Source organism: Penicillium verrucosum (assembly GCF_028828655.1).
Source record: "Penicillium verrucosum strain IBT 35672 chromosome Unknown utg000002l_segment0_segment0, whole genome shotgun sequence".
NCBI lineage: Eukaryota > Fungi > Ascomycota > Eurotiomycetes > Eurotiales > Aspergillaceae > Penicillium > Penicillium verrucosum.
The window spans coordinates 764,913-785,019 of record NW_026643211.1 but is presented as its reverse complement, the minus strand read 5'-3'; the positions used below and the strand labels follow the sequence as shown (position 1 = coordinate 785,019).

At 49.5% G+C, this 20,107-nt stretch overlaps 7 protein-coding genes across 7 annotated transcripts; 6 read left to right on the top strand and 1 right to left on the bottom strand.

The window, feature by feature from the left end:
• Nucleotides 1-310: 310 nt before the first annotated feature.
• On the top strand, nucleotides 311-1,606 carry N7516_005920 (trafficking protein particle complex subunit 13; the record flags this gene model as incomplete). The annotated part of the gene is made up of 5 exons (XM_057218640.1): nucleotides 311-377; nucleotides 431-437; nucleotides 497-620; nucleotides 671-1,189; nucleotides 1,313-1,606. The coding sequence occupies 5 exons, from the start codon at nucleotides 311-313 to the stop codon at nucleotides 1,604-1,606; spliced, it is 1,011 nt and encodes a 336-aa protein (XP_057072731.1).
• Nucleotides 1,607-4,217: 2,611 nt separating this feature from the next.
• On the top strand, nucleotides 4,218-7,873 carry N7516_005919 (dDENN domain protein; the record flags this gene model as incomplete). The annotated part of the gene is made up of 5 exons (XM_057218639.1): nucleotides 4,218-4,857; nucleotides 4,937-5,850; nucleotides 5,912-5,971; nucleotides 6,025-7,363; nucleotides 7,419-7,873. The coding sequence occupies 5 exons, from the start codon at nucleotides 4,218-4,220 to the stop codon at nucleotides 7,871-7,873; spliced, it is 3,408 nt and encodes a 1,135-aa protein (XP_057072730.1).
• Nucleotides 7,874-9,619: 1,746 nt separating this feature from the next.
• N7516_005918 (uncharacterized protein) lies at nucleotides 9,620-11,746 on the top strand (the record flags this gene model as incomplete). Its single annotated transcript, XM_057218638.1, has 1 exon — nucleotides 9,620-11,746. One exon carries the CDS (start codon nucleotides 9,620-9,622, stop codon nucleotides 11,744-11,746), a length of 2,127 nt encoding a protein of 708 aa, XP_057072729.1.
• A 395-nt stretch (nucleotides 11,747-12,141) lies between these two features.
• Nucleotides 12,142-13,173, top strand: N7516_005917 (FMN-binding negative transcriptional regulator; the record flags this gene model as incomplete). Its single annotated transcript, XM_057218637.1, has 1 exon — nucleotides 12,142-13,173. One exon carries the CDS (start codon nucleotides 12,142-12,144, stop codon nucleotides 13,171-13,173), a length of 1,032 nt encoding a protein of 343 aa, XP_057072728.1.
• Nucleotides 13,174-14,125: 952 nt separating this feature from the next.
• N7516_005916 (transcription factor domain-containing protein) lies at nucleotides 14,126-17,078 on the top strand (the record flags this gene model as incomplete). Its single annotated transcript, XM_057218636.1, has 6 exons — nucleotides 14,126-14,317; nucleotides 14,368-14,434; nucleotides 14,496-14,949; nucleotides 15,013-15,191; nucleotides 15,246-16,293; nucleotides 16,358-17,078. The coding sequence occupies exons 1-6, from the start codon at nucleotides 14,219-14,221 to the stop codon at nucleotides 17,076-17,078; spliced, it is 2,568 nt and encodes an 855-aa protein (XP_057072727.1). The 5' UTR covers nucleotides 14,126-14,218.
• Nucleotides 17,079-17,294: 216 nt separating this feature from the next.
• Nucleotides 17,295-17,525, top strand: N7516_005915 (uncharacterized protein; the record flags this gene model as incomplete). Its single annotated transcript, XM_057218635.1, has 1 exon — nucleotides 17,295-17,525. One exon carries the CDS (start codon nucleotides 17,295-17,297, stop codon nucleotides 17,523-17,525), a length of 231 nt encoding a protein of 76 aa, XP_057072726.1.
• Nucleotides 17,526-18,009: 484 nt separating this feature from the next.
• N7516_005914 (Zn(II)2Cys6 transcription factor domain-containing protein) lies at nucleotides 18,010-19,731 on the bottom strand (the record flags this gene model as incomplete). The annotated part of the gene is made up of 4 exons (XM_057218634.1): nucleotides 18,010-18,747; nucleotides 18,806-18,940; nucleotides 18,990-19,601; nucleotides 19,678-19,731. The coding sequence occupies 4 exons, from the start codon at nucleotides 19,729-19,731 to the stop codon at nucleotides 18,010-18,012; spliced, it is 1,539 nt and encodes a 512-aa protein (XP_057072725.1).
• Between the last annotated feature and the right edge of the window lie 376 nt (nucleotides 19,732-20,107).

The following is a 20,107-nucleotide window of genomic DNA, read 5'->3' as shown; positions in this document are numbered from 1 at the left end:
GTACAGATTTAGAGCTCAATTCATTCAGCAGGCATCTATCTAGTTACATATGGCCAGTCAGTAAAACGAGAACAATTAATAAGTTTGAAGTCCCGGGTGGCATACGGTCGTATACTATTTGGGAAAGAACGGATGTTTGCACTGTTTGTTTGGGGTAGCTTCCCTATCGCTATCAGCTCGTGGAGAACTGTGGACTTGTCCCTCTTTCATCGACAAGATGACGCTATACTGCAAAGCCTAGCATTGCAGCCTAATTCTTTCCTTTATTTCCACTTTGTTTCCCTAGAACTTATATTCAAAGTCATTCTCTATGTCACGGCCACGGGCTCTATCGGGCGCTGATGCTCCGAAGGAACCACATTCGGTCTCTCTCAAAGGTGTGTGAATACAACCCATAGTTGGACTAGCAAGCTAATTATGGATTGATTAGTGTTGCGGTAATTCCAATTATCAATATCCGTTATATTGATGGCAGGTCCTGACTCTCAATACGCAGCCTTGCGCGACCGTCACTTTCTTATCAGCATCCCCTCCCAACGTCTAACACCATAATCTCCTCGAAAGCGTCATTAAGCTATCCGTCCGGCGACTCCGATGATCAATTCATATTAACGCCTCTTGTGAGACGGCTACCAAGCACCCCCAAGAAACTGTTCACTAACGCCAACAGCTTACTCTGCCTCCGTCCTTCGGAGCCGTTTACGTCGGAGAAACCTTCGGATGCACACTCAGCGCGAACAATGAGTTTCATGATGATGACAACGACAGACTCCTCACATCGGTGCGCATAGTAGCGGAAATGCAAACACCTTCGTCGGTCACGGCACTGGAGTTAGAGCCACCCAATGACTCTGCATCAACAGACGGGCTCAAGATCGGCGAGTCATTACAAAAGATTGTACGGTTTGATCTGAAAGAAGAAGGAAATCATATTCTAGCTGTCAGTGTCAGCTATACGGAGACAAAGATCGGTTCAGACTCGCAGGCGGCTAGTGGCCGGGTCAGGACCTTCCGAAAGTTATACCAATTTGTGGCACAACCATGCTTGAGCGTTCGGACCAAGGCGTCCGAACTTCCGCCGCTCGAGGTAAATAATAAGTCACTTGGTCCATACGGGAAAACGAGGCTACTCCGGTTTGCCCTAGAGGCACAACTGGAAAACGTGGGTGAGGGCGCGGTGGTAGTCAAGGTATGAATTTCCTATCAATCCCTAGCGAATGGGTGGATTTTCCACAGCGAATCGCAGCTGTACCTGAAATCCGGGCTGGGCCGGAAATTCTCAACGATTTGGCTAACGTCGGGGGATGGATAGCAAACGAAACTAAATCCCAAGCCACCGTTCCAATCCAAATCCATAAATTGGGACACCATGAACCCGGGCATGTCACCCGCGACACTGCCTACACTCAATCCACGGGATGTCCTACAGGTAGCGTTTTTGGTCGAACAAGAAGAGGGCCAGAGCGAGGGACTTGAGACACTCCAGAAGGACCTGCGACGGGACGGTCGTGCCACGCTGGGTCAGTTGTCAATTGAATGGCGCGGTGCTATGGGAGACAAGGGGTTCCTGACGACGGGCAACCTGATGAGCCGGAAACGCACCTGAAACTCGGTGTGCAACCAACCCACCGGATCGCTTCCGCTACTGTCTCACGGCATGGACGCCGATTTATTTTAGTGCATCCAGCCGCCGGGTTGCATGGAGGGCGCCGCAAGGGCGGTTTGTACACATTTCGAATGGCCCACTTACACAATATTACCATTGGCATTGGCAGCAGCGTCCTCAATTGGGATGTACAGTGTAATATATTGGGCTCCGAATATACCCACACAATCTATGTAGGCCTGACTCACTGCCTGAGGCTCTGGAATGGAGTCCGGTGCATTGGCCTAGTACGGAGCGCAAACCAGCCCATGCAGCCGACGCTTAATTTTTTTTGTCACACGGCAGTTGCCTCTCGGCAAGGAAGCTCTGGATATTTGCACACTTCGGCCGGGCATTTGCTCCACTCACTCCCCATAGGGCTTGCTAGCAAAAAAAAATAAGAAAAGAAAAAGAAAAGAAAGAAAAGAAAACACGGGAATTCGTCCTTGGCCCAAGGCCACGTATTCCACGGGATGCTACATATAACTAGAAAAGATATTTCGGGTATGTATACATGCAAAGGTCTCTTAGAGCCCAGATTCGATAATTATAGAGTTATAGAAAGAGTCTAGACTCTGACTGATCAATGGAGTTTAGCTGTTCACAATTGTTGCCCGATCTGTAACTATAGATCATTATCTACAATCTATGTCTCACACAAACTTCTATTTTAGTTTCACTCATCTTTCTATAATTAAATATTTTGTATCTTTTTTGGTTTGCGAAGATATGGATTACAGGGCTACAATCTGTTGCTCTGCTCCCACCGCCTCTTCTCTCCAATTGAGTACCTAGGTATACACTGTTGACCGCATTGAGTGTATGCAAGTACTAATGCACACGGGGAGATGGTTGGAATAACCTTGCCCGGAATCCTGGGATGCGACCAGTCGAAAAGGGCTATCGGTGCAGGGGAGACCCCTGTGTCACATATGGGTATCAGTCGTGCTTGGGGCGTTGAATAAACATGTATTTGGACTATACTCTGTACTGGTAGTACAGAGTAATTATAGTGGACTTGTGTTGACTAGGATTAGTCTATGGATGGGATCTAGATGGCTACACACATAGGTAGTTATAGATATAGTACTCTCGATGTAAGAATGTAGAGTTCCTGGGCTGATCCAAAGGAATACCAACACTGGGATGAACTGTGGGATTTCCTGTAATTAGATTAGTTTTTTTTTATTTTTATTATAAAATCGATACCATGGAAATTGATACACCCAAGCGATGCTTTCTTTCACCATTTGCTCCACATTGTCCAACTGTAGTATTGATCATCTCCCCGGGACAAGTCTCTCCACTTGGTGACTCCTGACTGGAAATTCTATTCTGTACGAAATACATATATGGTATCAATTGATGTTCTGTACAGATAATCACTTCTACGGAGTATTCAACAGAGGAAAATAAATGTTAGGGGATATACATAGAAAAGAAAAGAAAAAAGCCGTTAAACAGACTCCGCAATCTAAAAAAAAAGGGAAGATACCCACGAGGGAAACGCCAAAGTAAAAGCCTACAAACTCCCAAGACCTCGGTTCCCGACAATTCCCCCTGAAAGTCATATAAAAAAGAATGACATTGTGGCGTATCAAGCTAAAAAAATCCCCCTAAACAGAAAGATTATGTCTCAATGTCTCACCAGAAAATGAACCCTTCACCTCATACAGAGTAGTGTATATCAGTTGAACCTCTCGTTAAAAAAAGGATCAGCCAAGACCCGCTTGCATTATCCGAAGCTCAAAGCTCAACCATGGAACACGGGCCTCTAACCCCCTGGGGCTGATACAATAGTTCCAAGGTCACACTTTTATAACAGATGTTGTATGTAACCAACTACTCCGTAGTTAGTAAGGTATTAAAATAGGGGAATACCCAAGTATATAACTAAATACAACTACATAGTTAGTTAGGTTAGTTATATCAGTTAATATAGACATCAATAATGAACCGTATTATGGGTATTTACCCCGGAAGTATGGATCCTTTTAGAGTCTAGGTACATGCAGGTTACGTTGTCAAGTACTCTCTGCATGAATAACTAGGGCTGTGAATGGCCCCCTTGAATCTCTTGACCTGACTGGGGGACTTGACACGGGCAACTCTTACCATTTTTATACAGTGGAGTATTAAGTAGACATGTTGCGCACATTTAAATAGTTATCGGGTTCTAAGTAACATTGCCACACGGTCTACGCAACCACCCGTTCTCATAGGGGGAAAAAAAGAAAAGAAAGAAGATCAAAAAAAAAATATACAAAAACAAAAAAATTTGGGAAGACAAGGAAAATATTTGGGTAGAAAAATAATACATCGAAATACAATAAAAAGAGCAAAAAGATAATCACAGAACTCCTTTTTAATACGTTGGACCTTCAAATCACCCCCAAAATTGATCTTCACTCTGAACTGCCCCTCCCTCCCGTTCCTCCCCCATTTTTATCAGCTTCCCCCCTCCCGACTACATGCGCTTAATTCTGTGCATTCCCTTTCCTGGAAATCCTGCGATCCATGCGGTGACAATTAAGGTATTAACCCGCTACAGTCCGCTGTGACTCTCTCCACAATGCCATCGTCAAGCACATCGGAGGGTGCCCCCCTCGCCGACTACTTCTGGATAGCCGGGGTGGATGGTTCAGAGATCTTGGATACCTTCCAGAGATTGGGAGAGGATTACCGTGCCAATGGTGCCGCATCCCCAGGCCCTGCGCTCGCAGACACTATTCAGGAGGACGCCGATGCGGAGGAGGAACATAACCCGGATGGGGTCTCCCGACCAAACTCGATGCTCTTCGCCGGCGCCGGTCACAGGGGCTCGGCTCAACGACTATCCACGTTCTCAAAGACCTCAGAAGGAACAAATGGTGCTGGCACTGGCAATAACAGTAACCGGAGCAGCATGACCGTCAAGGGTGGTGCCTCGCCGCCCCTGCGTGCCTCCGCCTTGTTCTCCGAGGACTTCGATTTCGACTCCGCCCTGTTCAAGTTCGCCAACGAGCGGGAATCTTTTCTAACTGACTTGAGCTTAAGCGCTGGCGCCATTACCCCGAATACCCGCCCACGATCCAGGGTTCGCACGCAGAAGATTGTCTCCGAGGATGCGCCCACGCCTGGCGGTAACTTGCTGAGGTCGGGTATTGGGAGCGTGCGACGGTCCTTTCGAGATATGAATAGTATGAAGCGACAACCATCCATTGCCCGCCAATGTGAGAACCCCTCATTCACTCGGGGACGGAATCGTGAGACTTTCTGTGGATGCACTGACTAACAATGGATTCTCTTCAGCTTCCGTGCGAACTTCTCGACGACTTAGCAACTATAACTCGGTAATCCCCGTCCCACAACCACTCGAGATCTCCCCCACAATGCACCCGTTGAAACGACGATTCGAGCCCGTTCTCCTCGACCGATACCCCACACGCGGCATGCCAGACGAGATGAAGCAGCGCGGCACTTTCCCCGACTACGTCCCTATGTTCGCCTTTCCGAATGATGTCAACATCGTCTCTTCCGATCAGCGACCGCGCTCTACCTGGCACGGATTCGCCATGACAACAGACAATGGCTCTAGGCTACACGCTATCTGTGTGCTTATCTGGATACCGCTCAACCAAAATGCCGCGGAGGAGCTTGAGAAACGCTGCGAAGAATGGCGAAAGGACAACATGACAGACGAGGAGCGTGAGCTGGCTGCAAGCTTGGGCGAACGATTGGCATCAGAGCGGGCCAAGTTATCCCGGCTTCTAGCCCAGCTTCCGACTGTCCCGTCAGGATCTGAATCCCGCGAACAGCTCGAAGATGATATCAGCGCCGTGGAGGAGAAGATTGGGCTGATGACCGATCTCCTCCGTCCGGTCCGACACGGCGCAGCCTCCAAGATCGAGGGTCTGACCGATGGTGATACTGGGTTCTGGATTCCACGTGCGTACGGTATCTTGGGTCGGGAGAGCACGATGACGAGCTTCTGGAAAGAATGGCTCAAGGCTGTCGTCGTGCCCATGACGGAGGGTAGTGTACAGCATGTGCCTCCGCCCTCGCCGCGCATGGGTTTATGGCAACCGCTGGAGCGATATGTCATGAATCTCTGTACAGAAGCGTTCTGTCCAATATCCTCGAAGACCCAGGTCGAGATTTCGATCCGTGAGCTGCGATTGTTCGCACGTAAAGAGGCGCCCAATGAGATCCCCGGTTCTCGCAATGTAAGTGCACCACTATCTTGATTGAGTTCTCTTTTCGAATCTTTTGCTGACTGATTTCTAGACCGATCTCTATGCCTTGTTCCGGACTTTGTCGGTACCCAATATTATCATTCTCTTTGAGGTAGGCTTCCTTTGCCAGTTCAGTTGATTCGAGACGATGCTAATAATACACAGTACGCTCTTACTGAATCCCGTATCATCTTCTTGTCTTCCCACACCTCCATGCTCTATCTCGCGACTAGAGCGTTGGTGGATCTTCTGTTCCCTCTAGAATGGACAGGCGTTCTCATTCCTGTCCTTCCTGCGCGCTTAATTCAGGCTCTCGAGGCCCCTTGCCCATACATCGTGGGTATCGAACGTCGGTACGAGAAGGTGGAGCTGCCCACGGACGACTTTGTCCTGGTTGATCTGGACAATAATATGATCGAAAGCACCATTCAACCGACCTCTCTTCCACGTCATCAGCGCAGGAAGCTCCTCTCCTTGCTGCAACTGGCTGCCCCTCAACACGGTCGATACCACGTCCCCACCGGGCCTCCTGCATATGCAATTGAGACATACCCATGGGACTCGTTCATGTCAGAGAGCAAGGCCAGCTTCACATCCAAGGCGCCTGCAACTAACCTCGCGAAATATGTCAGTCTCAACTCCAGTGCATTCGGTGCAACATCCGTGATGCCAGGCTCCTACACACCTCCGATTTTCAACGTCTTCCTGCACGCCCGAAATGAGGGCGGTCCATCTCGTGGGTACTCATCATCCCGCGGTAATGAACGCCCAGGGACTAGCTCCACTCTGAGAGCTAGTGCCTCTCCACCATCCCCGAGGGAGAGTTCGCCTACCTCTGGTTTCTTCCCTCCACCAGCTCCCTCGTCACGCAATGATTCCGGTATGGCATTGCAAGCCTCGCTGCGTGAGAAGCGTTCTGGTCATTTCGATGCCGCCTCGCGCCGAAGCTCGTCGTTTGGAGTGGGTCGACGTCCAAGTGCTCCATTCCTGGGTCATGCTTCGAATCTCTCAGTGACAACTCTCAACACTGACTACGGTGCCGGATCCACATATGCACCGTCTGTGTATGCGCAGTCTACCATCGCTGCTTCTACAATCGTCCCTCAATCCACATACCAACCCGGCGGCAATAACGAGGGTACTTGCTGGGCCGAGGGTCACTTTTTCCAAGTTCAACCCTGGGATGACAAGTTGACCTGTGCCATCTGTGATGATCTGGCGGAAGAAAATATGTACAAGTGCTCTGCATGCAAACTGATAGTCCACAACCGCTGCACCTCCATGGTGTGCCTGCCGTGTGACGCAGCCTTCCATCCGGATCAGATTCGTGCGGCCTTTGTCAGATGCTTTGCCAGCTTGTTCTACACGTACAAGAAGTTCCTTGTACCGGCCAGCAGCGATAAGAAGAAGTCCGGCATGTATTACAATTTCAACATAGAGGCTTTCATGAAGAGCCTTCCAAGTGAGCACGCCGAGTATATCACAGTTCTGCAACAGACACAAGGTAAGTTGCCGAGTTCTCATATCGCACCGTGGAGGAAATACTGACCCAACAATAGGCTTCAACGAGTTCATCAGTGATCGCGAGCGAACAAATCCGAAGTCCAAGGACCCGCGTATGACCCTGTTCGACGAGATTGTCCTTTCAAAGCGCAACCGCGGCCGCACCTCCATTTTCTCTGGCCGGTCGACAACAGACTTCCTCTCGGATACCTCGAACCATCTGTGGCGTACAGCCAACGCTACCTCCTTCACCCCAAACAGCCGCAGCCAGCAGAATCTGTCAGGCGACTACGGCAGAGTTCCAACAAGAGGTACGCTCGAAGGCTCCAACCCCCCAACCAATCCGCTCACTGACAACCTCCCTGTAGCACCGGCAAACCTAGATACGAGCCTGATGACAGAACCCCGCATGATCCATGGCGCACCGCGGGTTTCGAAGACGGCAAATACTGCCCGTAGAAAGCCGCTGCCCAAAATGATGAACGGGCTCGCCATCTCTCCGCCGAGTTAATTGGTGCGATTCCACACGCGAGTGGCCCGTCTATCATTTCATCGTTATCTGCCCTGCTCTCGTGCGGGTGGGTCCTGTGTGGGCGGACCATGTGCCATGTCCACCTTCTCGAAACACTTCCTTATGTTTCCTTGCGCGAGTCTGAAACCTGAAACCCCTTCTGACCCCGGCTGAGGTCTTGATTTCCCCGATTGATGGCGTTGCCCTTTCCATGTTTCATCCGACGATGAGCAAATACGGAATGCATATTGCCTCCTGCGTATCTTCGTTAGGGCATGTGTGTCGATGCAAGCTGATAATGACCGGCCGCTGGCTCGGCCGAACTTCTCGCCTCCCGCAAATGGAACGCTGCATGTGGTTGCACACCGTTGGCCTCTCTCGCAATTGAACTTATTTCCCTTACTTGACCTACCATGCTCTGTCTTGGTAGACACCCGACGTCCCGAAAGATGTCAAACAGCCCACGTGCCGATCTTCGGTTGCGTTGCTGTCCTAGTACATAGTGTTGATTCCGGCTTGATGCACGGAACCGTGAACAACCCCCTAAAAGCGCCATCTTGGTTTGCAAAGCGACGTGGTGGTTATTTGTGTGCCTGATCTTGATACATACATCCATGTTTATTCTCTGGGCCAATACCTCTTTGCCTTTGCTGCCCTTTCCCCTCCCCCTCCTATCTCTCGGCTTGCGTTTTCCCCTTGTCCTTCCTCACTGCCTGTTACTACCCAATACCCCCTCTTGATTTGGCTGGTATTTTCTCTCTTTGTGTCTTAATTGGTTGTTTGAAATACAATGTCGGGCGGATTTAGTCTCGATTCTATCTTTGTTTTTGTTTTTGTTTTTTTTTTTTCATTCTCTCTTGCCTTCTTCGCCCCTTGTATGAGTATCGATGTACTCTTCCACCAATCCTAGTGTCTGATTCGTTGCTTTACCAACAGGTTAGGTAATATCTGTTCAAAAGCCGATCATTAGCCATCGCCGAGGCTGAGACTTTGGCTTAGAATGCTGATTTTCCCTCGTATCGGATCATAGCGCTGTAGTGCAGAGCCCCTGTCAGGTTATCACGAAACTACGCTGGTGCCACGAGCTGGCTCGATGATGTTACATAGGCTGATATGAACATGTAGCTGATTATAAATGTGCGAATTGGCAAGATTTATAAGCATATTAACCCTACACACACTCCTTATTCCAGTGAGTAGATGGCGTATAGTTGTATTTCACGCCCGCTGATTGGTGGAGAAACCCAACACCGCTCCCACTTTTCCCCGCGTCCACCGTCTGCGTGGGATTCCATTGTCGCGAATTGAGTGGAGCCTACGCAACAAGTTCTTCCATCGATCCATGTCGCCTCAAATGGATTTCCATTATGATCATCGCGGCTGGGTTTAATACACTCTTACCCTAAGATTGACTTAGCGTCGCTTTATCCAACTTGCCCCCAATTACCCCATACCTTGGAGCTAGCCTTGTTCGGCCCGCTCCCTTTTTCATAATTGTTTTGTAAAATATAAGCTCTGATACTACCTACCTCTTACGATATACCCGGGGTCCTAACCGTTGAGAAGCGAATTGCACAAAGTCTATACTGGGTCCTTGCGCTCCTTTCCCCCCCTCTCCCCGATTCCCTCCCATTTCCGCCCGTCGTTTTGATACATACTTTGACCTGCATATACATCCTCGCCAGCACGAAGTATGAAAACACATGGGACTGCTATGCCATGATTCCGACAGCCTTTCCGCAGCGCATGCCCACGCCGCTGCTCGATGATCCCCCTGTCTCCACCGCCCTCAAGGCTCAGGATCCTCCCAGCGCAAACACCAATATCCCCGTTCCTTCCAATGCTACAACAATACTCTCTCGCGATCCTCCAGCTACCGGGACCGAAGACCAGATAGCCGCGCGCATCGCCGTGTCGGCCGCTGACGCTGTCGCGAGGACTGTCGTGATCATCTATGGGCAGAACCAAGACCATATCGTACAACTGGTATCGGAGGTTTTGGGCAAGCCATGGACAACGGACACATCGCTCGGGACGCTTGCGCGAGCCAGCGATGCAGTGGTTGTGGGGATCCTAGCACGCGATCTGACGCGGAGCTTGCAAGAATGTAAGCGATCATCGCTGGTTTTGGTAAACACGTACTGTGTGGAAAACGGGTCTGCGCCAGAGGACTCGCTCACCGAGAATTGTGATTATGAGTTTTTATATTCGCGGAGTCCGTTCCTGCGTCGGGATCTGTCGCGGTTTTTGTCGTTGATTTTTGGTCAGACGAGGCCGCATGATGATTTGCGCACGAAGACCAGGACTAATTTTATCTCGACTACTTTTCCTGACGTGCATGCTGCTTTGCCTAATTTGGATATTTTGTCTGTTGGGTCTGATGCTGTTGAAATTCGTGTGGATTTACTAGTTGAGCCTGTGCCGGATGGTTGGGCCACTCCGCCTGTTCCGAGTTTGAAGTATGTCGGTCAGCAGTTGATGTTGTTGCGGCAGCATACTGAGTTGCCGATTATCTTTACTGTTCGTTGTACAAGAGAGAACGGGAAGTTTCCGGTAGACGACCCTGCCCTCTTTTACAAGTATCTGCGGCGAGCGATACGGTGGGGAGTCGAGTATATCGATGTGGAACTGTGGCTACCAGAGGAGATCCGGCGCCAGCTATTTGAGAAAAAGGGCCATAGTATGATTTTATCCGCGTTCCATGACTTTTCCGGGACCTGGAAGTGGACATCCGAAGAGGCGCAGCGCATATTTACGGAAAGCGCCAAATATGCCGATATTGTGAAGATGATTGCCATGGTCCACACAATTGAGGAGAACTACGAACTAGAATACTTCCGTTCTACCATCAAAAGCCGCGGCTCAGGCCCACCCCTGTCAGCAGTCAACATGGGCCAAATGGGCCAGCTATCTCGAGCCCTCAACACCGTCTTCTCTCCAATCACCCACCCCCTCCTCCCAATGATCGCCGCCCCAGGCCAGCTAACGGCGGCGGAGATTAACGAAGCCCTTCACATAATGGGCCAACTTCCCAAACGCGACCTCTACGCTATCGGCTCATTCCGCTCCACCCCACACTCAATGTTCATGGAGAAATGTCTAAACGAGCTCGGTCTTCCACACAACTTCACCTCAGTCGACCGCGGACCAAAAGGCTCCATAGAACCCGTCCTCCTACAACCGCACTTTGGCGGCGCCTACCTCAACCCCCCAGCCCCAGCGACAACTGGTTTCATGCCCGCAGTCAGTGACGCAGCCCGCGCAATTGGGTTAGTCGACACAATCGCCATGACACCGGGCGACACCGCCCCAGGACCCTCCCGATTCATCGGCGAAAATGCCGCCTGGAAGGGCATCCGCGCGACCCTGACGCGCGAATACGTGCCATCGGCGTATAACAGCCGCGCAGCGATCATCCTCGCTGGCTCGCAAGCAGACGCTTCAGCAGCAATCTTCGCACTACGCAGTCTGGCCGTCGGCACAATCTACACGGTCGGGTTTAAAGCGAGCGGCCCGCTAGCTGTGGGTCTTGAGCCCTTCACATCCATCCAATCCGTCAAACGGGTTGAGCAGCCATTTGTTATTGTCTCTGCGCTGCCGCCGGAGAAATCGCTGCTCGTCCAGCCTCTGCTACGACATTATGGTGTTAATGGTCGTTCGTCGCCGCCCTCGACTCGTGGGAAGGTTTATCTTGATCTCACCACTGGGCCGCGGAAGGGGGATCCTTTGGCTGTTGCGACTAGTGCTGGGTGGACCGCGTATGGGGTTGAGGATGTTTGTGCTTGGACTACGGTTGAGACGCTCAGGTTGCTTGTTGGGCAGAATGTGCCGTTTGACTTTGTGCGCATGGCGTCTGGGAGGCCTTTGTTCTAGTTATATAGTATAGTATACTACATACCTACGTAGGTTATTTGTGGTTCAGCTTTTTGTCTGTTGTTTGATACAATAGACATTGATTTTCGTATTGGGTTGGAATTTCTTTTAGGGGTTTGGGGTAGGGATTATGTGTTCTGTTTTTGTAGGGCTATCTGTATCATGTGAGATCCGTGGATGTTGATATATGTAGTGTCTTTATTTGCTTTCCGTATGGATTTTCGTAGGACAAACTAGCTGTGCAGTGCTAATAAGCGAGCAATATATAAATTCTGCAAGATAAGAGTTTATCTGAAAATCCGGGGTCAACCCCTCATTTCATGCTGACCCTAGGCCTCGTTCCACTTGAGCTCTTGATAACTATATATTGCTTTCCCAATTCACACAAAATAAATATGCATCTACGTCCCGATCATGCAGTCCGAGACCTCCCAACCCTCCACGCCTTCATCAAACAACACCCACTAGGCGTGCTCACCACTTCCCTCCCCTCGGAGAATCATCCGACCCTCCAATGCAGCCACATCCCCTGGGTGTTGGACAGTGAAACAACACTGGAAGACGAGCTAGCAACGAAAGCAAAACTAGCCGACGACAACACCCCGGCAGCGCCACGTGCCCCCCTGGGGGTCCTCCGCGGCCACATTGCGCGCCAAAACCCGCAAAGCAAAGCAATTGTAGAATCTGCCTCGGAATACAGCACCAAAACAATCAGTCTCCCGGGCGCGTTTCCTATAACAAGTTCTGAAGAAGAACCAGCCACATCTACAGGCCATACACTCCCCGGTGAAGTCCTGATCGTTTTCACTAGCCCAGTAGACCACTATATCACGCCGAACTTCTATACAGAGTCTAAACCCGCTACGGGAAGGGTTGCTCCGACGTGGAATTACGCCGCGGTGCAGGTTTACGGTCGGGCGACTATCTACCATGACTCGAAGGACGGGCAAACAGAGCTGTTTTTACGACAACAGCTGGGTGATCTAGCTCGGTTGGGAGAGGAAGGAGTAATGGGCTTTCCAGATGAATCTGCGTTGGGTTCGGGGTCTGATGACAAACATGGGGATGGGGATGGAAAGCCACACCAAAACAAAGACCAGAACCATAGCCTAGATCGGGAGTTGGAGCTGAATCAGGGGGTGAAGACGGCGAGAACCGGGGCTAGCGGGGATGGCAACGGCACGGCATTGCCGAAATTGACGCCGGCACCTTGGAAAATGGCAGATGCGCCATTAGAGTACATTGTGGCGCTTTTGAAGAATATTGTCGGGATGAGGATTGAAATTACGCGGATTGAGGGCCGTTTTAAGGTTAGTCAGGAACGGCCGGTTAATGATCGTGGTGGTGTTGTTCAGGGGTTGGAGAGGATGGGTGGGAGGGCGAGGGATATGGCGGAGTTTGTGAGGAGGGGAAAGGTTTTGCCATAAGGAGGTTTATATTTACTTTTTTTTGCTTATTTGCTTATATTGTAACTATGTATCGAGATTCTAGGGGTAGTTAGTTAGACGGAGTAGATACTGAATAGAGTAATAGTGTTAAGCCATCTTGGAACACACAACATACCTAGGTATGTTGTACAGTAGTGTTGCTTGGTATTATAGAATAGAGGAGAGCATACTCCGTATGGTCTGGATGTATAAGCACTACCAAGTGTTTAAAAAGTTAAAAATAAGACTAGGATGGAGGTCCCGTATCAAATATAGTATCCTCAGGGGATGATCAAGTCTGGGAACGGGGGTTTCCAAGTTTAGGGAGAACCTTGCAAGGCGTAATAAGCGGGGACCAATAGTATAGTAGTAATAGGCACCTTGATACTCCATAACTCCATACGTTAAATACCTGGAAGGGGGTTTCTTCTGCAGGGGACACTTCGGGAAATGGAGGGGACTTTATTAAATAGAGGTCCAAGCGATAATAGAGAACCCCATGATGGGTGGGGTGTGATGGACAGAATATGGTTATTTACTGGTTGAATAAATCAAGCTACTGCAACGTGAAATTATCTGCAATTCTGCTGCAATTCTGGGACTTCTGGACCATCCGGATGTTGGCGTCGGAGCCCTAAGGTGGGTGTATTTCCGGAAAAGGAAATCATCCCCCGCCATTTAACAGATTAAAGGATTAAAGGGGAATGGACTGATTTATAAGTTGAATATTGATGTTCGAAGTAAATTAAACTCAAAAGAATAAGAATACAGAAGAAATATACATATTTAATATTTAGTTAATTAATAGTCAGGAGTATACAGAGAACAAAGGTATCCATGTACAATAATATCACCCTTGTCAGCTTAAACTGGGGTTGGGAATTCCGGCGGCACATCTTCTCCGCATTTCTTTCCTCCGCAACCTGGTTGTGGTATAGGCTCTTTTCTTTTTCTCAAGCCACAGCCATGCGCTTGACTTCTTGTCCATCTTGGCCAGGGCCGTTTTCTTTCTTCTTCTCATCTTTCTCTTCCATGTAGATGTGCCATGTCTCGTCCTCAGGTTAGCATCGACCGTCTCACGCCCCGCCGTGCGACGGTCGAGCCGCGCGAAACTATGAACTGCAAATCATGTCGCAAGCGCAAGGTCTGTCGAGTCAGTCTGAGTGCAATTGCTTGGTCTCTAAATCGTCATAGATCAAATGTAATCGCATGCGACCGAGCTGCGAGGCATGTAAGGTCTTCCAGTGCCCATGTCTTTATGGTAAGTCAATCATGTCCCCTCCACATCACATGATTCCCTGTTGATCTTGTTATGTTCAAAGATGCCGTCCCAAAAAAACGGGGCCCCAAGACAGATGTGTTAGAAGCTCTTCTCAAGCGGGTTGATGGGTTGGAGAAACGACTCCATGATGAAAAGAACCCTATTTCGCCCACTTCACCCGATACACCGGACGATCCGCCGAGCTTTCCCACCCGTCGGAACACCATCGACACTTCCTTTAGTATTTACTCTTCAAGCGATCGATCGGCTCTGTCAACTTCGTTCTCGCAGAATGTGGATCCCTTCTCTAGGCCGACCGGCCACCCAGCAAGTCTTCTCCAGCAGCCCTCTCCGACAACCAACGGACCCCTATCGGATGCGATCCTCGATATTTACTTTGAGCGATTGCACGGTAAGCCATTTTATATATTAGACAAGGCGACAACGCAACATAGCCATCAACTGAACCAATTGCCTCCATCCTTGGCCATGGCTATCTCAGCATTGACAGTAAGGTAAAACAGCCAAGGTTCCAAGCCTGTCGTATGCTCTTTACATGTTTGACTGACGACTCTCAGATACACAACCTTGCCTGGTCAAGTGGAGCAGTCACTTCGTACCGGAATGGATGCGGCGCTACAGGCAAGACGCATGATTGACGTCGACAATCCCACAGTAGAAGGACTACAAACTCTATTGTTACTTTCGCAAGCCTTCTATGCTTATGGTTTGGGGAAGAAAGCTTATATGACATTCTGTATGCTTGCCCTCGATCCTACATGGTTGAATGAACTTTACTAATGAGGATTAGCAAATTGCGTGGCCATGATCGTCGCTCTGGATTTGTACCGCGAGGCTTCCTCTAAGTCCAATATCACGATTGCTGAGCGAGAAATGAGACGTCGGCTATTCTGGTCTGTTTACTTGATGGACAGATTTATTAACTGTGGATCCCGACGTCCATGCCTAATTGCCGATCATTCGGTTGTTCTGCGCCTACCGTCTTGGTCACCACATGCAGCCGGTCTGAACATGGAGGGGGAGCTCTTCCATGTCGGCCCGAACATTCAATATTCCGCTGATTCCCGGCGCAAATCACCAAGTGCTGCATCTTTGCTAATTGACATCACGCGTATTCTTGGTGTCACCAATAAGTACCTGGCAGCCGGCGGAGTGAAAGGCGACTCCCACTTTCCATGGCATGCGCTCTCTAATTTATCTAAGATCCGACAAGAATTAGATATCTGGGCGGCCGGTACGCAGGACGTCTTTGCGTCGATCGATGCATTGTTCGGCCACCCCGAGAGTACAACACTTTTGCTGAGCAAGTTGATATACCATTTGGTGCACTGTTTGATCTACCGCCCGTTCCTACCCATTGACCTGGTAGAGCTCCGAGGTACGGGGCAACATCAGTCCTGGCAAATCGAGGCGACAAACCTATGTTTTTCGCACTCCAATGCCATCGCAGAGCTCGTTGAACTGGGCCGTAATTCTCCACTGATTGAGTGGCCTGCTTTTGTCGGCTATTGTGTGTGCACAGCGGGGACTGTGCATGTTCACGGTGTGCACTACAAGGGCCGTGAAGGAGAGGTTTTCTCTTCCAGTGCCGAATTCCTGACTCGGGAGATGCACCAGCTCGTTTGGTTGCGCAATATTTGGACTGGCGCACAGCATCAGCGTGAGCTGCTCCAGACCATATATACGTGTCACTCCGAACTGGTGCGCAATCTTGCTAGTAGCCCAATGCGCTTCTCGCCAGTCTTCCATCTTGAGGACTTTCTCGACCGATATCCCGGTCTGATGTTAGATGGATCACACGTTCGGCTTATGGATGCGGGGGATGAACTGGCTCCAAGGTAGGTCGATTGCTGATTCCATCCTTTTGGATGCATATTATAAGGCGTCTAACTCCAGAAACAGTACTTCAAACTTCATCGATCGTCAAGATCACTACTACCAACGACCAATCGCCGCACCCTCGTATCAGAATGCTTCATCCTACTTCTCAAATACGCGGCCTGGACCCTCCAGTCCACTACCATCCACCCAGAACTTAGATATCGACCGTCGCCACCCCCATTCCCATTCTCTGTCCCAGAAACCCTCTCACCCGGCTTCCCTCTCGCCAACCCTACAATTCCAAGCGATCTCAAATAATCACCACCAACAATCACCATCCTTGCCCTCCATATTCTCCCTCCCAACCGGAACAGATCTATCTGGCGCCGGCACAGCAGAAACCTCTCACCTCTCCATCCCAGGCTTCTCCCCCTCGGCCTTTGGCATCTCACCGCCAGCCTTTCTCACCGATTCCGCCATGAACAACATAGCACCAACACCGCCCCCAAATCCCCAATATGCAACCTTCCCCTTTGACACCGCGAACACAAACCTAAACGGAATGGCACAGTCGGGCCCCACCGCACTGACGCCAGGTGCCCAGTCCCAAACTAGTGCCACCCACACCACAACTGGCAGCGAGGGCGCATCTGAAAAAGATCCCTTCCTGAGCTTGCTGGAACAGCTCGCTGAAAATGAGAACTCGCAGGGCGGGCCTAGTGAGCTCGAGTTCTTTTTGACGGGTACCGGTGCTGTCGAAAGTGATACGGAGATCCCTCTTGAGAAAGCTGGTGCCTCGTAGGTGGAAAATTGGGGTTGGGGATTATGATTCCCCCGTATATATTCTCGTTCTGTATATATCTCTCGCTGTATAGCTTGTTCTTTTTCTAGGCTGTGCCCGAATTATATAATACCCATTGTGCTTATGATCTACCTACCCTACTATGTGAGATTTCGTAATCCGGAAATCCGTGTTGTCCATCAGAAATTACAGTAAAGTGGCAGAATGTTGTTCATCATGGGCGTCGAACCAACAGCAAGCCCCCAGAGTGCTCGTACAATCGTCCCTAGTCCGCCTCCCCTAGCAAATCAAGCTACGATCTCGGGCTCTCCACGTCCTATCAGCGTGCAGGAAAACAGTGACTCGTCGAAGTACATCAAGCAAAAAAACCTAGGAGATGATAATCTCAAATATTTAGAGAAAATGTTTGTTCGTCTTTTGGGTGACGAACTTGGCCGCCAACTCTGAATAGACGCCTCGTGTTGAGAACAGTGCAAGAAATACACGGTGATTGCTACTCCAACTCAGCACATCCCAGGGAACAGAGGCACGGGACTCATCTCACCAGTGAAGATGTCGGCATGGCCGAGACAGTCTGCCCAATGCCATTTACTTCACAGGTGACACAGTCTATGTTGAGGAGCTCAAGGATATTGGAAGCCGATACCACATCAAGGCGGCTGTGATGAATCGGGACAATGCTCATGCACTAGTGCTCCTCCAATCCAAATCACTGTGGGCGGCTAGTCTGCAGATAGACTGTTTCGTGAAATCAAATCTGATATTTTGGTCCCAATGCATTACGAATCTCACTTCGTTCAGTTTGGAGCTGAGTAGCGTCAGGTTTTCATGGATGAAGCAACTAGTGAAAAACGTTTGTTGGCCCAACGGAGGGAGAAGGGTTCGATTCTGACATACTTATTTAACCGAGAATGATATAGTAGTCTTGGGCTCAAATTGAGCTTTCGCCGAGTACCAGGCGCGGCGCCGACAGTAAGCCTCTTTGGACTAATTTGGCGACGACTCCCTTAATAAAGTCTATGCTATTGTCATTGCAACCTCGGTGTCTCTCAAACCACGCATATGCGATCTGCGCGGGAAACAATGCCAAGGCTGGCCCGAAGAGCTTCATCTCATTTTGAAACAAGTAACTCATACTTGAACAAATCAAAAAGGCCAGACGGTCCCCTTCAGCTCGAATGCTAATCGGATTCATTTCCTCTGACAAACCCTCAAGTATTCCGGTACAATTCGGCAGTCTCGACAGAATTTTGTCAATTTCCAATAAACATATGACTCGGACGGACCAGCAATGAGTCATCCCATTTGCGATCGGGATGTTAGGGAACCATATAGGCGTGGGGGATGCCTGTGGAATATTGATAGAAGTGGGTTGAAGGTCAGATAACGAAGTGACTGAAGGAATAATGTTGAGACCTAAGGCGTTCTCCCAAGCGCAAAGTCGTTTTGAAGCCTCAAAAAGGGATCCGATCAATACTCGCGAAGCAGGTACATTTTCAGTCGAGGATACACAGCCGAGCATATCAATCTCCTGCAGGATTGACGGTATAGCTGCAATTTCGCTGTAAAGTTCTTGGGTTGGAGTTACCGCATTGATCGAAAAAGGGATGTTGATCCAGATGCTAGTAGCCAGAAACGTAGGTTGCCGATCACGCAATGCTTCTGCAATCTGAGAAGCCCGAAAATATCAGTATTTATATCATACAATTTGCTTAGCTGAAACCTACAATGACCGGCCGAAAGCCCAAGAAGAGTTGATGGAGTAATCCTGAACTAAAAGTTCCTGGACCGTAATTTTGGAACAATATCCTAATGGCGTGGATATGCATATTGAGAGCAGACGCGGAATCCGGCAGCATGAGCTAAGAGAGATCAATGGGTGACCTTCTGAATTAGTTAGGGACCACTTACTTCCACCAAAGTAAGACACATAATAGCAGGTAACAATTCCAAGGAGAGACCATTCGTAGCGATATGTCCGCGCATCTTATGGATAGCATCATAGTAGCTCTGCGGGGATTCGACATCACATGTACGTGATAAACTTCTTCTTTGTGAATTTATTAAGGTCGCTAGTGCCAGTGTAGCTTTCGATAGTACCGAAGCATCGGAGGCCAGACATGGAAGCTGAGGAAGCACGTCAACCCAGGCGCCACATATTCGAGATTCTTTGTGGGCGGAGTCGCTCAAGGTATTGAGGATTTCGGGAAGATAGCCGTTTCTGACAAATTCTGCGACATCGGTCATACACGGGCGTCCATGAGGCCGGATGAGCGACAGCGACTCTTCGCGGATGAGTAGTTCGGGCTCCACTTGTTGGCGGTTTTGGGGCCGACGTCCGGTAGAGGAGCGGGAGTTCGCATCAACCGTCCGTTTAATGTTCGCCACCTTCTGCTGACATGGTCTGACAGTCGACTGTTTACCGGAGGTTCCCTGTGAAACAAATGTCCAGTCGCTTTGGTACCCGTCGCAGGTCCTTCCGGTAAGCACGCATTGGCTACAGGCCGGCCGTTTTCCATCGCACTGATGTATTCATTAGTTGAGGATTTCCTAACGGAAGTTGACACGAAGTAAATCACTCGAAAAGGAAGGGTCATACGCCTAATTTCCGATTGCGACAGGTCTGACAAACCGATCTTTGTTTGACTTTCATGGTATCGTAGAGATCAACACTCAACCGGAGAGACGTTGCCACAGGTGCCTAGGTAACTGGTCAGTTTTACGTCATGTAAGCATTTCTGGGGACATAATGGGGTATTGACCACATGATTTTACATTACGCGTAGAAGCATTTAAGGAATGGAGATGGAGCTAGAGTGACTGGTCGTTGGATGAGGATTATTAACCTCATCAAGAAGTCCTCGGCGGTTATGAATCAGCAGCTTAAGCTCCCGAGGTCTTGGCGGATTTTGATTCCTAATACGGTTAGTCGTCCAGCCCCACATTCGAGTTGGACGAATGAAGTTCAATCCCGCGCTTATCGGTATCTGTGGAATTCTTTATGCACCAAAGTTAATTTAGTGTCACGG